The following is a 16003-nucleotide window of genomic DNA, read 5'->3' as shown; positions in this document are numbered from 1 at the left end:
CACTTTTTCTTCAAATATTGCCTATAATATTTTAAGCTCAATCTAATTATTCAAGCCAAAAAAACACAATAATTTCCTTTTTTATTTCAGGCAATGTCTGTCATGAAGAGAAATCTTTTTCCAGAATTTTTAGAAAAGAAAAACATGGTAATAAATGGTATTGTATTTCTTCTTAAAAAAAAAAAAAAAAAATTATATATATATATATATATATAATTTTTTTTTATTTTTTTATTTAATGAACTTACCAAGTTAATAAATTGAAAAACAGAAAACTCTTGACTTTATCTCAAGCTGAAATCAAACTCGAGATTGTAATGGCTCTGAGGGGACTAGTAAAATGAACAAAGGTGGAATTTTCACTGTTATAGAGAATTCCAGAACTCAGTGGCATTAATTTCAGCATCTGGAGATAAGGCACCTTTAAGTAAATCTGATTTAGGTGTTTAAGGTCTTAAATAGATTGTGTAAGCCCAATATTGATGTGATGGAATCCTTCTTGTCAGACTATATACATGAGGGAGCATAAATTCAAACTGAAGAAGGATGGTTACAGGTTGGTTGTGTGGTAATTTGTCTTCAGCCAGAGGATGGTTGACTGTTGGAATAAACCCTCTCTGGTGTTGTGGAGGTGTATAATTTTAATAAATAAGTAATAGTATTAATAGTGGCAAATGATGCAAGAAAGTAAGCTTCAGAATCAGCCAAAAAAAACCTGCAAGGTGATCTGCTTGATATGTTTAAGGCTTTGGAACAAACTTCCCATCAGCATTGAGCTTCCTCAATGGTAATGGGATTCTTCCTCTTGCTCATGTTGTGCACTTGAGGGGACATAAATTCAAATTGAGGAAAGACAGATGAAAAAATTTGCCTTCAGCCAGTGAGTGGTTGATTGCTGGAACAAACTTCCATCTGTCATTGTAGAAGTTGATAGCTTAAATAAATTTAAGGAAGAACCAGACAAACTTTTGGAGGCAATGGATAGGTGAAATGGCAAGTGTTTTTTTTTTTTTTTTCTTTTTCTTGTTTTTTATGGCTGATGCTGTATAAGCTTGCTTTCTTGCATCATATGCCACTACTAATGCTAAAAGTGACTACATCAGTATCGGATAGTTTTTAAATTCTTTTCAGTGGGACCAACTGCGGATTCTAAATGGTAAGTGTTGGGGAGTAATCATAGAGGCTATTTGGCTTTTGATATTGATTAAGAGATACTGTTCAAAGATTAGACTTAAATGGATGTCAAATGAACTGATGAGACTAGTGACAGAGGATGTGGTGAGGGGTGCATAAGGGTATTCTCACCAAAAATACATGGGATGCATACAAATTATCACAGGATACAGAAACCTACAATAAGTACAAAATGGTGTGTAATCAAGTTATGAAGGGGGTTTAGCAAGATACAGATGGTTGTGAGAAATCCTTGACTCAGTTTCTAAAGAAAAGTAGCAAAGAATTCTTTGATTACATTAATGCTAAAATAAATAAATAAATAAATAAATCTTTATTGTGAAGTAGAATTACAGCACAATATCCCATCACGGCGACGAGCGCCAGGGGTTCACATATAGATAACATAAGTACAAATTCAAATGGCTACAAAATATAGCGAACACATACAAAAGGCTACAAAATACAGATTACAAATGCAAAAAGAAATACAACATCATAAAAACAAGGAGCTGAACACAAATAAAGAAAAAACAAATACAACTTGGCAGTGATTCAGGTTTCAAGAGCTTTGATAAAGTTGTGTCTGTCCTTTTTTTACTTATTATGGTGTCGATGTCGGCGTCCACACGGTTGAGGATAGCGAGCATCTGCTTGGGCAGAAATCTTTCAGTGAGTACAAGCCTGTTGTGGTGAGCCACAAGTGCTGGTACCGACCTTAGGCTTGGCTGTGGAATCCTCCAAGAGCAAGCATTCCAAATATTTGGAGATGATATTTGGCCTGAGATGAGTTTGGTTGTGAAGACCAGCCTCTTTTCAACGATCAGGAACTTCAGCCTCGGGATGTCGAGTGCTTGTGCCATCATGGTAGTTGTGGTAGCGGGAGGTAGCTGAAGCTTGTTATTCGCCCATTTCAGTAGCCAGTATTCAGCAGTATACACCTGCTTAAGGTTTGTATGTGCAGCAGAGGCCCATATTTCTGCACCATAGAGAATGGCAGGGTAGACGGTGGCGGTGATGAACCTTTTAACAGTGGCAGGATGTCGGACGTGTAGCAGCTGCTGCTTTGAGATCCACCGTAGACGAGAAACTCTGGTACTAAGCTTGTCGATCTGGTTGACAAAGGACATCTTTTGGTCGAACAGAATGCCAAGGTCTGTGTGCGAGGGTACGTTTGGTATTCGTACTCCTGCGAGTGAAACGTTGAGTACTGTCGGCATGGATTTAAGGGAGAATATAACCTGAGCAGACTTCAGAGGGTTGATTTTTAGATTGAAGTTTGCCAGGTACAATTCTAGATCCTTAAGTTGGGAATTGATCCTGTTGCTGAGCTGGGCGGGGTTGTCTCCAGGGTTAATTGGAGTCAGCAGTTTGAAATCATCGGCATAGCATAGGAGACCATTCGTTGAGGCAATAATGGGCACGATGATGGCTGTGAACAGGACACCAGACAGGACACCCCCCCCCTGCGGTACTCCAGCAGTAATGTTGCAGGATAGGGTATGTTGCTGCCGATGGAGAATAAGTATTCTGTGACTGAGAAGTGATTCCAAAAAGCACAGCATATCACCTCGAATGTGAAAATTCTCCTTAAGTAGGAGGAGCAAGGCCGGAATCGACACGGCATCAAAGGCTGCGCTTATGTCGAGGTATGTGGTTGCTAGCTCAGCTCTTTGTTCAAATGCTGAGAGAATGTGGTGGCTGCCAAGTTAGTGATTGATGATTTTCCTGCGATAGCATAGTGGATTTCAGGTGGTTTCGTCTGGAGGATTTGTTGAGTGATTGTGGGTAGCAAAGCCTTTTCAAGAGTTTTTAACAGACAAGAGGCAACTGATATGGGTCTGAACTGGCTGATGTTTGTGGCAAATTGGTTTTTGGGGATGGGGTACACTCTGTATTTATTCCACTGGGGTGGGAAATAATGCTCAGCGAGGCATCTGTTATAGATCGAGAGAAGAGAGCCTATGATGAATGTGCTTAAGCATTTGATCATAAATTGTGGAATTCCATCCTCCCCAACAGTGGCTGTTGTGGGAAGGGAATTGATGGCACGTATGAGCTCCTGTTCCGTGATCTGGATAGTCCCTAGGACATCCGAAGGGTTTTCATAGTCAGGCTGGACAACTGTAGATGGGACTGTGGTAGTATTTGAAAATCTGGCGATGTATTTGAGCCATTCTTGAGGATCAAGCATGTGATTGAATCCACCATGTGGGGCAGCATAGAATGGCTTTCCTTTCCTCAGAGTGCGGTTAAGGTTCACTTGGATTGCATCTGCTTTCTTTCGATTAAAGTGGGCCCTGGCACGGGAAAAGGCGATTCTGTCTTTACTGTCATTCGTATGCTTCCATTTCTTATGTAGGACTTGTTTCATTTTGAAGCTGTTGTTAAGATCAGCAGTCCACCACGATCTGGAACGGGGAGTTACTGTTACTCGTTTGGTGGCAGCATAGTCGGTGACGGATTTAATCCAGTCAGACAGGAGTGTCACTGCAAGGCTGAGGTCGCAGTCAATGAGGACATCCCAAGGAATGCAAGATGCTGCTTCTACACAGAGTTGAGGATTAAGGTATTTAGGTGCTGAAACGTATTTGACTATTTTGTTGTCAGGGATGTTGAAGTTTGGCACCTGCAATGACCATGTCAAAACTATGGGCTGGTGATCAGACAGGAAGAATGCGATGGGATCATCTTCAGCTGTGCATGGTGTTGAAGCAAAAGCAAGATCCAGTAGGTTCAATCCCCTGGTGATCCTCTAAATATGAATAACATAACTACTGATAATTTAAAACAGCAAGCTAACCGTAAAAAGAGAAATAAGCTAACCGAGAAAAAGAGAAATAGAAATCATGCAGATCATCCCATTTTGCATTCTTGTAATATCAGAGAACACAAGGCTGTGAATGGCCCTGACAGAGCAGCTCCACTGGAGAAGAGACCACCATCACCAAGTTGTGATATAAAGTGCCTAGATGACCATATACGTCGAAGAGTTGTTGCTGAGCAAAAGTTTGAGTGTTAGGTGTGTGGTTAGGATCATCAGATATTTTGGTAAGTAAATGAACAAGCTGTGAAGTCATTAATAATTGTAAAAGTATCAGCATCTTGACCAGCTGTGTCCATGTGACTAGAAAACTAAACCCATGGAAATTGTTAGAAAATTAAAACGTTAAATAATTAGTAGAGTTGAGAGAATGACAGAAGCAGCTGGTAAATTGGACAGAATAGGGTAGAAAGATTTTAAACCAGAGGAGATTCCAGATGAGGAAGTCTTTAACATGGAATATGAGAGTGGGCACCTTTTGAAGCAAAATGAATCATAAAGCAATTAGAGCAACTGATAATTGAGATTCTGTCAGGAAAAAGTCAGTGGGGTCTAGGCAGAAATGGACATTATTCAGATTGGAACTGAGAATAGGTATATTTGTGAAATGAATGAGTAAGTTTTGCACCAACACAAGCTAGTAGCATTAGATGATTCTTTAACCTTTATAAATACATGTGAGTAAATTATGTATAATTTCTCACTTAATCCTAGATCTGGTACTTCCTAAAGTTACACTGACAGGGAGGACATCTAAGTTCTTCGTTATACTGTGGAAATGCCTAGAATAATGCCTGGCAATCAGTAATTTAAAATTGGGTACTTCAAGTACATTCAAGATAATGAATACATTAAGAATGTATTCATCATCTTGACAGTATAGTGGATATAAGAAATGATATATTTTTTAGTTATTAATTTAATTAATTTACTTTTTTATAAATTATTATTAAACAGGATTAAAAATCATCATAACAGCTAGTAGATATTTTTATTAGCTTATAAATAAAAAAATATATATACACACTGAGATCCTGTGGAATATCTATTAAGCATGTATAGAAAAAATATATTTTAAAAGTTTTAAAATATTTTAATATAAAACTTTACAAATAAAATCTTAAGTTTTTCATATACACTTTGTTTTAAAAAAATAATTTAAAACAATTAAAGAATTAAATAATTTGGGAATAAGAGTAAAATTTGCTCCTGCCACTTTCCTGTATTTGATTGAATTTCTACAATCAAGTGTATAATATGGCTTGGTTTATTCTGAATTGAGACAGAGAGATTTTGGAAGTAATTAATACTTAAGTGTCTGCAGATTTACCATTCGTAACTTGCCGCCATTGTTATACAATACGTTATATCCCGAACTAGATAGTGTTAGTATAGTATAGTATATTATATTATATAATATTGTCAATTAATCAGTAAAATCTATTAATCTTGTTAAACTTCATTGTCAATTAAATTGTAGTTTTTTACTAAATACATATAACGACTTAGATTTTACAAATTAAATTAAGTTATGTATTAATTAATTAAACATAATTAATTAATACATAACTTGATATGGAAGTTATATAAACGGAACTGATATATAATACTTGATGCTGAAAAATATATATATATATAGATATATAGTGTTATAACTGTGTTGGGATACAAGTTTAGGGTTATAATTTTGTACTGAAATTGAAATTTTATTGAAATCAAATTGAAATCATGACTCAGAGCAGCAAAGCAAAAGGCTCAAGCTAATGGGAGTGCTGTGGCTCAGGGAAAAACTGAGGGGGGGGGCAGTTGCTCTCTGAATCAGTCTTTTAAAATGCACTGCTTGCTTGATGTTTGTGGAGAAATCGGGTATGGGACATGATATTGCTATGGGGGATGTCTTTGGGTGTGCACGATGTAAGGAGTGTACGGAAATCAGGCAACAACTCAGTGTTGTTATGGGCCTATATGAGAGCTTGAAGGACATGGTGGATGCCCTTGAAGGATCTAAATTGAGGGCCCATCAAGCTCTCAGCTGCCCACATCAACACCAGAGCGTGCACTTGATCATCACACAATACAGCAGCAACCCCCCCAAGGCAGAATGCACTGGTCCCACAGGAACTAATTGTTGGTGACTCTATTGTCAGGGAAATGGGGAACATGGTATGTGTAAAGGATAGGTAGAACAGGACCAGGGTATGTCTGCCAGGGGCAAAGGTTGATGACGTTGTAGAGCGGATATCATCTTTTAAGGGCACAAAAGGTGATATTTTTGTACACATTGGCACTAATGATATTAAGAGTAGGAGACCGGCGGAATTACTTAACAAATACAGGTCACTGTTGAAAAAAAGCCTTGAATTAGGGTTGAATTTGAAAGTGTCTGCAATTCTGCCCAGACACGATAGGAGGGTGTATATGATGAGAGCCTTGTCAATCAATTCGCCCCTGGAAAGATTGTGCAAAGATCAAGGGGTAGAATTTTTTTTCAGCCTGGTCTGTACTTGTTAACAGGAGAGACTGCTTCTACGTGGATGTGATACACTTAAATAGAAAGGGTGCAAGAATATTTGCTAATGCTATCGAGGCATTGTTAGGTGGGTCGTAAAACTGCTAGCTTGGGGGAATACAAGGACTAATAGATTAATGGTAGCCACTGGCAGAGGTGAAAGTGATTCTTGCACTGCTTCTATTGGAATGAGCAGCAGCCCAGAAAACAAGATGCAGGGTATTTCAGACTGCTGGGAGTCATTGCGGTACAAGTAAACACATGGGTTGTGTTAGGGTAGCTAAAATAGGAACAGGTGCATGTATACTTGCTTGTACACCAATGCTAGGAGTTTGGTAAATAAATTTGATGAATTTGAAGTATTGCTCAAAACATCAAAGGCAGATATTGTTGGAATATCAGAGACGTGGTGTCACACAGATATAAGGAATGCAGAACTGGAATTTGGGGAGCACAATGTGTACAGACAGGACAGGATAGGAAGGGAGGAGGCGGGTTATGCTATTAGTTAAGAAACATAAAATGCAAGGAAGTGAAGCCAGTTGACATCGCTGGACAGTGCAGTGTCGAGTCAGTTTGGTGTGACATAAGCATTGGGAGATCAAAATTGAGAGTAGGAGTGTGCTATAGCCCTAATGACTCTGATGTGTATAATAAGAAACTGTACAGGAAATAGTGGGCCAGTAAATCAGAGACTCTCTTATAATGGGGGATTTTAATTTCCCAGATATTGACTGGAATTTGTTTGTTGGTCACCCACACACTAGCAAGGCTTTTGTGGATTTATTGGATGATTGTTTTCTACAACAGCATGTTCGGGAGGCAATCAGAGGGAGAATACTCTTGATCTGATTATCAGTAGTGATTCTTCATGCATTAAGAATCTGCCGATAAAAGAACCACTAGGTGGCAGTGATCACAGTGTGCTGAAGTGGGATTTACTCAAAGAGGTAACTATCATCAGGGGTAAAGGAAGGGATTTTTCTTTCATAAAGGAGACTACGATGGTCAGAGACAGTATTTAAATTCTATACAGTGGGACCAACTGATGATGTTACCAACAGCAAATTCAAAATGGGAAGCATTCAAAGAATTTATCTTGGAAGCTACTAGGCTTTACATACCAACTAAGAAATATTATTCGAGGTTTAGGCCTAAATGGACGTCAGGTGAACTAATGAGACATATGGCAAAGAAGAAAAATGGATGGGATACATATAAATTAATGGGTGATATGGAAGCCTATGATAGATATAAGCTGGCCTGTAACCAAGTCACAAAGGAGATTAGGCAGGCAAAGGCAGATTATGAGAAATCCTTGGCAAAGGATGCAAAGAAAAACAGAAAAGAGTTCTTTTCCTTCTAGAGTTTACATAGGTAAGGGATGAATCAGATTGGTCCACTGGATAGTGATGATCCTGCTCAGGTGGCTAACAAACTAAACGAGTATTTTGCATCTACATTAACACATGAGGAGTTATTCAAGAAGGGGAATGCAAGAGGTGAAGTAAACTCTGGCAGTGAGTTAGATGATTTTGTAATAACTGAGAGGAAAGTGGAGGAGAAATTGTTGAGAATAAACATAAAAAATGCACCCGGGGTTGATGGAATCTATCCAGTTATATTAAAGAAGGCAGCAAAGGAAGTAAGCAAACACTTATCCATAATTATGAGAGCTTCTTTGGACTCAGGGGAGGTACCCATAGACTGGATGTGAGCAAATGTGACCCCCAATTCACAAAGGAGGATCAAAGGCTGACACAAGTAATTATAGACCTGTTAGTTTAACTTCTGTTCCAGGAAAATTAATAATGGTACTGGTTAAAGAAGCATTGTAGGATCAGTTAGACAAGATTTCAGTTATAGCTTGTACACAGCATGGGTTTATTAAGGGGAAGTCTTGTCTGACTAATTTGATTGGATACTATGATGCAATCACAAAAGAACTGGATGCAGGGAATAACTTTGATGTTATATATTTGGATCTTAGAAAGGCTTTTGATACTGTCGCAAATGGAAGACTGCTGCACAAATTGGAGCAGTGTGGCATTGGAGGCAAATTGCTGCTAGGGATAAATGGATGGTTGAGGGGGAGAAGACGGATTGGTAATCAATGGACGCTGCTCGTCGTGGACTAATGTTATTAGTGGAGTCCCTCAGGGTTCAGTGTTGATTGAATTGTTGTCTTCTGTATTTATAAATGATATTGATGACAGTATATCAAGCTTAATGTCCAAGTTTGCAGACGATACAAAGGTTGGCAGGGTTATGAAGGACACTATTGACGCTATGCTGCTGTAACAGGATCTGGTAAGGTTGAGCAGATGGGCTGAGAGGTGGCAAATGAAGTTTAACATTGACAAATGTAAAGTACTACATATGGGAAACAGTAACTCCAGAGTAATGTATCAACTCTGTGGTACTACACTGGCAGTGATAGAGAATGAAAAGAACCTGGGGTAATTGTGCAGGCAGATATGAAGTTTTCAGAGCAGTGCAGATGGGCTGCAAGAGTAGCTCATGGTGTCTTTTCAATGATATACAGGAATTTTTCTAGCAGCGATAAAGAGGTGATTATTCCCCTATATAAGGCAATGATCAGGCGACACCTTGAGTACTGTATACAGGTCTGGAGGCCTCATTTCAAGGAGAAGCTACTGGAACGAGTACAGAGAAGGGCAACAAGATTAGTGAATGGAACAAAGGGGTGCTCTTACGAAGAAAGGCTTAAGTTTTGCAAATTACAGTGTCTGGAGACTAGGCACCAGCGAGGTGATCTGATAGAGGTGTATAAAGCCTTGAATGGTTTGAGCATGCTCAATGCTGATGGGATTCTTCCTCTTGCTCAAAATAATCACCTGAGAGGACATAAATTCAAATTGAGGAAAGACAGATGTAGGATAGGCGTGCGAAAATTTGCCTTTAGCCAGCGGGTGGTTGGTTGGTGGAATAGACTTCCATCCCTTGTCGTGAAAGTTGATAGCCTAAATAAGTTTAAGGCTTAAATGGACAGGTATTTCGAACGAAGAGAGGGGTCAAGTGGAAGTGTTTTTTTTTTTTTTTTTTTTTGGCTGATGCTGCATAAGCTTGCTTTCTTGCATCAAATGCATCTACTAATGCTAAAAAAAAATTCATTGTTGTCTTAGCCACTGCTTTCTCATATGCAGCCTTGACCTCCCTAACCTTATTTGTGGTGCTATTACATATTACCTTGTAACTGTCCCATGCTATGTGTTTCCACTCTGTTTGACCAGCTAGCTCCACAATCATTCATTTTGGCATGCTCCTCCTGCAATATTTTCTTAAAAGTAGGTATGGGTTCATGGCTTCTGTGATTTTTGCTTTAAAAGTATTTCATAATTCTAATGTATTTGCCATCCATTGGCAGGCCACCCAGTTCACAGATGCCATATAGCATCTTAAACAGTCTCTCTGAAGTTAAAACCCCTGCCTTTACCTTTAACTACTGTAACATCTTTCTTCATCTTCCATATGATGATTGTATAATGATTTCCTGACAATGGTTCCTGTATTTTGAGCCCTGTGATGTCATGAATCATTAGTAACGAAAGGTGGCAGTATTATGGAAACTGCAAATCATGTGGGCTGTTTATGGAGTGCAGTAGTTAAGGTGTTCCAAGAGTGGACAGATGGTAGACAGAGCAGTTGGTCACTGGGCCAGTGGTGGGCACCCATACTTCACTGATAACATGATGAGTTTAGGCTGCCCTGCCTTGTGAGCTAACCAATGGAAAATGGTGGAATGGCTGACCACAGACTTTAGTCAGTGGAGCCTCCAAGACCACGATTCAATGAACACTTCTCTATATGGGCCACTAGAGTAAGTGCCCAGTCAAGGTACCCTTGCTTATGGCCACCCATCACCAACAACACCTAAAGTTTGCATTTGAACACCATCGTTGGACAACTGACTGGAAAAAAGATGCCTTTCCAGTGAATCATGTTTCCTGCTACATTGTGTGGGCAGTAGATGGAGGGTATGGCAACTGCAGAGAGGAATCACTCCAGTATCCTGATCTAATAAAAGCAGGCATGTTGGTGCAGTGTTTTGATATGGGTATGTTTACCTGGAAGTCTCTTGGAGCCCCTCATTCCCCTAGACTGCACTCTGAATGCTAAAAACTACCTATCCATTGTGGCTGATCTCAGATACACCCCCTCATGGTAACTCTCTTCCTGGATGTCACAGGTGTGTTCCCTTAGGCGCCTTCGTAGCCAGGTGGGAAGGAGCAGTAGTGCGTAGCACATGCTTCTTGATTAGACCGGAGTTCGAGCCCGTCACCACCAAATACGGAAGATGCAGAAAGGTCAGGGAATGACCACCGCATATCCCGGAGCAATATGGCCTTAGTTGCTAATGCTCCTAAAAAAAAAAAAAAAAAAAAAAAACCAGGTGTGTTCCAGCAGAATAATGTACTCTGTCCCTTTGCCAGTATTGTTTGTGAGTGATTTGCCGAACATGAAAAGTGACTTCCAAGTGCTATCTTGGAAGAAACTGAAGTGCTGTTGTATTTGGAAATGTCGTGTCATATCAACACCTCACTAGTGAATGTTGTTTGTTATTTTGCATGCCAGGCTATGTTAGCTGAACACTAGTACTAAAAGACCGACAAGAAGACTTATTAAAATAAGAATTTCACTTAAATGATCAGTTGTGTAGAATGTAAAGTCTACTAACAACAATCTTATCATCAATCAAAAACTTGTAATCTGAATTGCATTATCCACCAGAAAATTATAATGCAACTAAGTTGTTTCAATTTGAAAACTTCAAATTGAAACAATGTCATGTAAAATATCAAAAATAAATTAGTTTAGTCATCTGTGTCTCTCTGTAAGAATTTTTTTTTTTCCATTCCATGATGGTTAATTATTATTTATTATTATTTTTTTTTTTTTGTTATTACAAACTCGTGGTATTCTTAACAAATGGTTAAGCATACTGTTACACAAAGGAGTGCACTGGCATATAGAATGCTGAATATTTGATCTGTTTTTTTTTTGTTTTTTTTTTTTAAGGATGTACTTCTCAAATTCCAACTAAATTAAGAATGTAAATCAAAAGTCAAAAATATACTGAAGAATTTTTGAAATTCATATTTGCATCACTCTGATAGTCATTTTAATTTAAGTTTTTTTTTGTTGTTGTTTTGTTTTCATCTTCTTTCACATGCAGTATGCCATTGCTGGTTTAAATATTAATCTTAACTAATATAAACAAGTAATTCTTCATGTTTTTGATATTGTATTAACAACTTCATAAGTAAATTTCAAAGGAATGTCCTTGCTTAAAAGTCCTATAGTAAAATTTACAAAAGATATGTATTTGTAGTGAAACATTAATTACTGTTCAGTCCAAGTGACAGAATGGCAGAAAGGGTTCATGGAATTATAACTCTTTTCTAAACTGGAATGGCTAATGGGTATTAATATCATTTCAGAGTTAAGATGTCATTAACAGTTTTTAGAAATTTAGGTGAAAGAATGACTAATTAAGTTATTTATAAAACGAAGTTGGAGAAATTGAGTTAAATACTATGGACATTTTTTACATATTATTTAATGCAGCTTGTTTGTCCAGCCAACATGGAACTTTAGATGAGTACCAGCTCTTTATAGAAAAATGCAAGGTGGCTGCCTGTTGAAAAAGTGACATAGATAAGAAATGCATTATCTAACAAATGAAAAATTGAAAATGAGTTTTTTAATAAGCATAATTAGCCTTTTTTTTTAATTAAATATTTTCTTCATAAGAATTTTTTATTGGTTTATAATAAGTTTATTTACTCTTCTAAGCTTTTCTCACTTCTCTAATTTATTTTCAGAATGAACTTATCCAAGATACTTCAGGTGACGTGGAAAGAAAGAAGGAGCTGGAGAGACTTGCAGATTTGATTAACAGTGCCCTAAATATCATATCTGACATGAAAGAAATTTGATATTACATAAGCTGTGTTGCTAATCTGGGAACTTTCTTTTCCTCCAAATGATATCATCTCTCTCTCTCTCACACACACACATCACAGCATTTGTTCCAGAGTCTGCAAAGGCTGTCTGTATTTTAATAATTACGACCCTTGATCTTATAGATTACTCTGAATAAAATTTGTATACTTTACTGCTCTAAATTTCAAAGGGATCTTGCTACTCCCATTGAAGACAGTGGGCTGAATATTTGACCTTACAGCATGGGTTTATATTCAACTTGGAGAACAAATGGTATCATCGTGATGCTGCCTAAGTTTTTAATATCTTTTTGAATTTAAAAATTTTGGCATGATCATGGATAATGGTAAGTTTATCAAAGACTAGCCTTAAGGTTGAATACTTGGCCTTGGTCTTCAGTAGGAGCAGAAAGACCCATAAAAAAAACTGAACATAGTAAAGCATACAAATTTTATTTGATTTCAGCTTCAGTGTTATGACATGCACCTGCAATCCTATAGTAGATTATTCTAATTCTGTATCTGTTTTCTATATGAAGCTCCCCGGTATGTTGTTAACCTCCCCCCCCCCTGCACATCAGGAATTACCACTGCCTCAACATGATGTTATTATGGAGCTGTTTTTCACACAACTAAAGTTAGTGACATTTAGTGAAAGCCGTGCACTATTCTGAGCTACAGAAAAACAAAACTTCTTGTTCACACAATTTTAGTTCAGCATAAGAAATAAGAAAATCAAATTTATTTTTCTTATTTTTGAGGCTAAATTTTAAAAAATGTTGAAACAAGGGGCACTAGTTATGCAAAATATTTTCTTAGCTATTGTAAGGAGTTTTTTTGGTGTTGGATTGCTTTACGACCAGAAATTCTGAGTGCCCCACTTTAATTTATGTAGAATATCTCACTTTAATTTTGATACATAATAAAGTCATTCAACTGTCCTCACTGCAATGTCTTGAAGTAACTAATATTGTCCTATCAGTATTAATTATTGTCTCTCTAAACAACATGCTTCATAAACTAGTTTAATACAGTACTTAATCAAACCCTTCCAAGTTGTTTTTATAGAAATGCTACACAAATTAATATTTCATACATTGGAGTTCTCTGGCACACTGAAAATTAAATGATCAATAATAAGTTATTTATTTTATAAAACATTAAATAAAAAACTTGTGTAAAGAAATATGCTATTGAAGTTTGATACTGGTATGTGAAGTCTTGTATGACAGTTTTCTCTGAACACCATTCGAAAGAGTTTCATTCAAATGGACATCATCAGGGTTCCGCTACCTGACATAATTGGAATGCTTTAATCTGAAGAGAAAGGATTTAGTGAAGTACAACTGCAGAAAGCATACTGGTGCTTCTGCTACCCTAGATAGAATGAAGGATCTCAATTTGTGTTTTGGAATATGTAAATAAGACAGTGCCCTTGAACTGCAGAAACAAAACAATATCAAACTCATGATGAGAAACATTCAACACACTACATATTACTGAATATTTGTTAAGCAAGTGTACACATTGCAAATAATTATTTGGCCCATATTCAACATATAAATTTGAATCTTTCGTGTAGATGTGGTGGCTGTCAAAATAGGCTGAATATACCAGTTCAGCCCAATTAATGAAATTAGGTGGTGTTAAACTTGTATAATGTGATGGTTACCACCTGAGACACAAAACAGATTTTTTTTTTTTGGACAAATATTGAGCTGTTCCTATAAGATGTACCTTGTCAATGTTTAATTGGAAAAATGGCGTGACTATTATTTAGGGTCTCTTATGCATATTAAAAATCATAAAATAAAAAAGTGTTTTGATAAATTCCCCTCCAAATAAAACTGGTGAATATTTGCTAACAAACTATACGGGAATCAGTAAAGTATGCGAGTAAAAGAATTCCTTTAACATAAATCGGGCACTTTAACTGATGTAGTAATGGGCAAACAGACATGCTGAAATAAAAGTTAAGCCATTAATAAAAATCTTAATAAAATGTGAAAATTAACTTGCAGATAACTTAAATCAGATGTCAAATCAATAAAAAGTAAGCAATATTGATTTTGAAAATTATGCAAGTGATACTGTGTAGTTACTATGGTTAGTCATATTGACTATACATAAACCAAATTTACCAAAAATATTAATGTGAATAAAGCCAAAGCATTAATATTTGTCAAGTTCCCCCTTCCCCCCCAAAGAAAGAGCATTATAGTATAAGGTTATGAAGAAGAGCTCATAAAAACTAGACAAAAATTTAATGCTATATTTATGTGATGTGTGAAAACAGGCATATATTGTGTCAAAATTTACTGAAAATAATTTAGCCATAAAAAAGCACTGCAGAATACTCAATAATACAATATATAATATTGGTGTAAATACAACATTGAAAACTCTTAAACGAAAAAAACTAAGTTTGTAGTTTGAAGGGGCATCAAACTACAAACATAGTTTTTTCGTTTAAGAGTTTTCTATGATGTATTTACACCAATATTATATAGAATATTTACACTCTTAAACATATGATGCTATATTGCATCAATCTTCATTTTATCAATAATACAATGCATAACAAGAAGATTGTGATAGAGTAAATAAATTGTAAAACAAAATGTTCACAAATTACTACAACATAAATAATATAACCATAGATAAGTTTTTTAAAAACTTGTTCCAACTTTCCAGAACACTGGGTAAAAATTTATTTTGCCAATCACTCACTTCCTGCACCTATCATTTTTAGGCACATTAGCATATACACTGCCCTACTATTAATAGCCGGATGCCTGCCTTTAGACAAAAACAAGAGCTTTTATTGTGTTGTTTAATATTTTGTGCCAAAACCTTTTGCTTTTATGATGGCCTTCAATCATCGTGGCATATTTATTTATTTATTTTTTTTTTTGGTAGTTGTTGGCCCATAGGCTTCTGTGGCCATAATGCACCTACCAAAGTTTTTGCAGTACTTTGATCCAAGCCCGAGGCGGGAATCGAAACTGCGACCTTTGGGTTACCAGGTAGGCACTTTACCCACCCAGCTAGCCCGGTCGGCTCGTGGCATATCTTTCGTCCTTGAGATTGTTGCAGACATTCTCTCAGATATGCCAGACAAGCTGTACTTGCTACTTAAGAGTCTAGAATGCTGATGGAACTGATATTGGGGTGACATTCAAGTCGAGTGGACCTAATTTCAGCAAAGTCCGGACGGTCTGTTACAGCCAAATTCTCTGCTTGCACCTTCACGATGGTGGGACTGTTAGTAATACTGGGTATAGCCCCCATGTGCGAGCACACTGTGGATGACCACCCAGGTGTGAACCAACATAAGCAGGGGTTGAGGTGTGGCACCCACACTGCATGGAGCAATGCTGCCCCTCTGGTTACCAGGAAATACTAGGTGGTAGATGACTCATCAATTGGCGCAGTATCACCACTATGCTTATTGAAGGCTTGAAGTGGTGGAACCCATGTTTAGTCTCCAGACCTAAGTTTCGGTCAACCCTTCCCATCTCTTCCATCATG

General features: G+C 37.2%; 1 protein-coding gene across 2 annotated transcripts in view; it reads left to right on the top strand.

The window, feature by feature from the left end:
• Positions 1 to 12530, top strand: part of LOC150080415 (dynamin-1-like) — a 209363-nt gene extending 196833 nt beyond the window's left edge. For both annotated transcript variants that reach the window (XM_090381422.1, XM_090381421.1), the window contains 2 exons: positions 91 to 147; positions 12353 to 12530. In XM_090381422.1, the coding sequence (XP_090237548.1) occupies positions 91 to 147; positions 12353 to 12466 (171 nt within the window). In that variant the 3' untranslated portion in view covers positions 12467 to 12530. The remainder of the gene's footprint in view (positions 1 to 90; positions 148 to 12352) is intronic.
• Positions 12531 to 16003: the final 3473 nt, after the last annotated feature.

The sequence above is a fragment of the Mastigoproctus giganteus genome, chromosome 9 (assembly GCF_048544385.1).
Source record: "Mastigoproctus giganteus isolate SK-2022 chromosome 9, ASM4854438v1, whole genome shotgun sequence".
In the NCBI taxonomy this organism is placed as follows: Eukaryota; Metazoa; Arthropoda; class Arachnida; order Uropygi; family Thelyphonidae; genus Mastigoproctus; species Mastigoproctus giganteus.
Note: the sequence above shows the minus strand (reverse complement) of the source record. Positions and strands in the feature narration are given on the sequence as shown.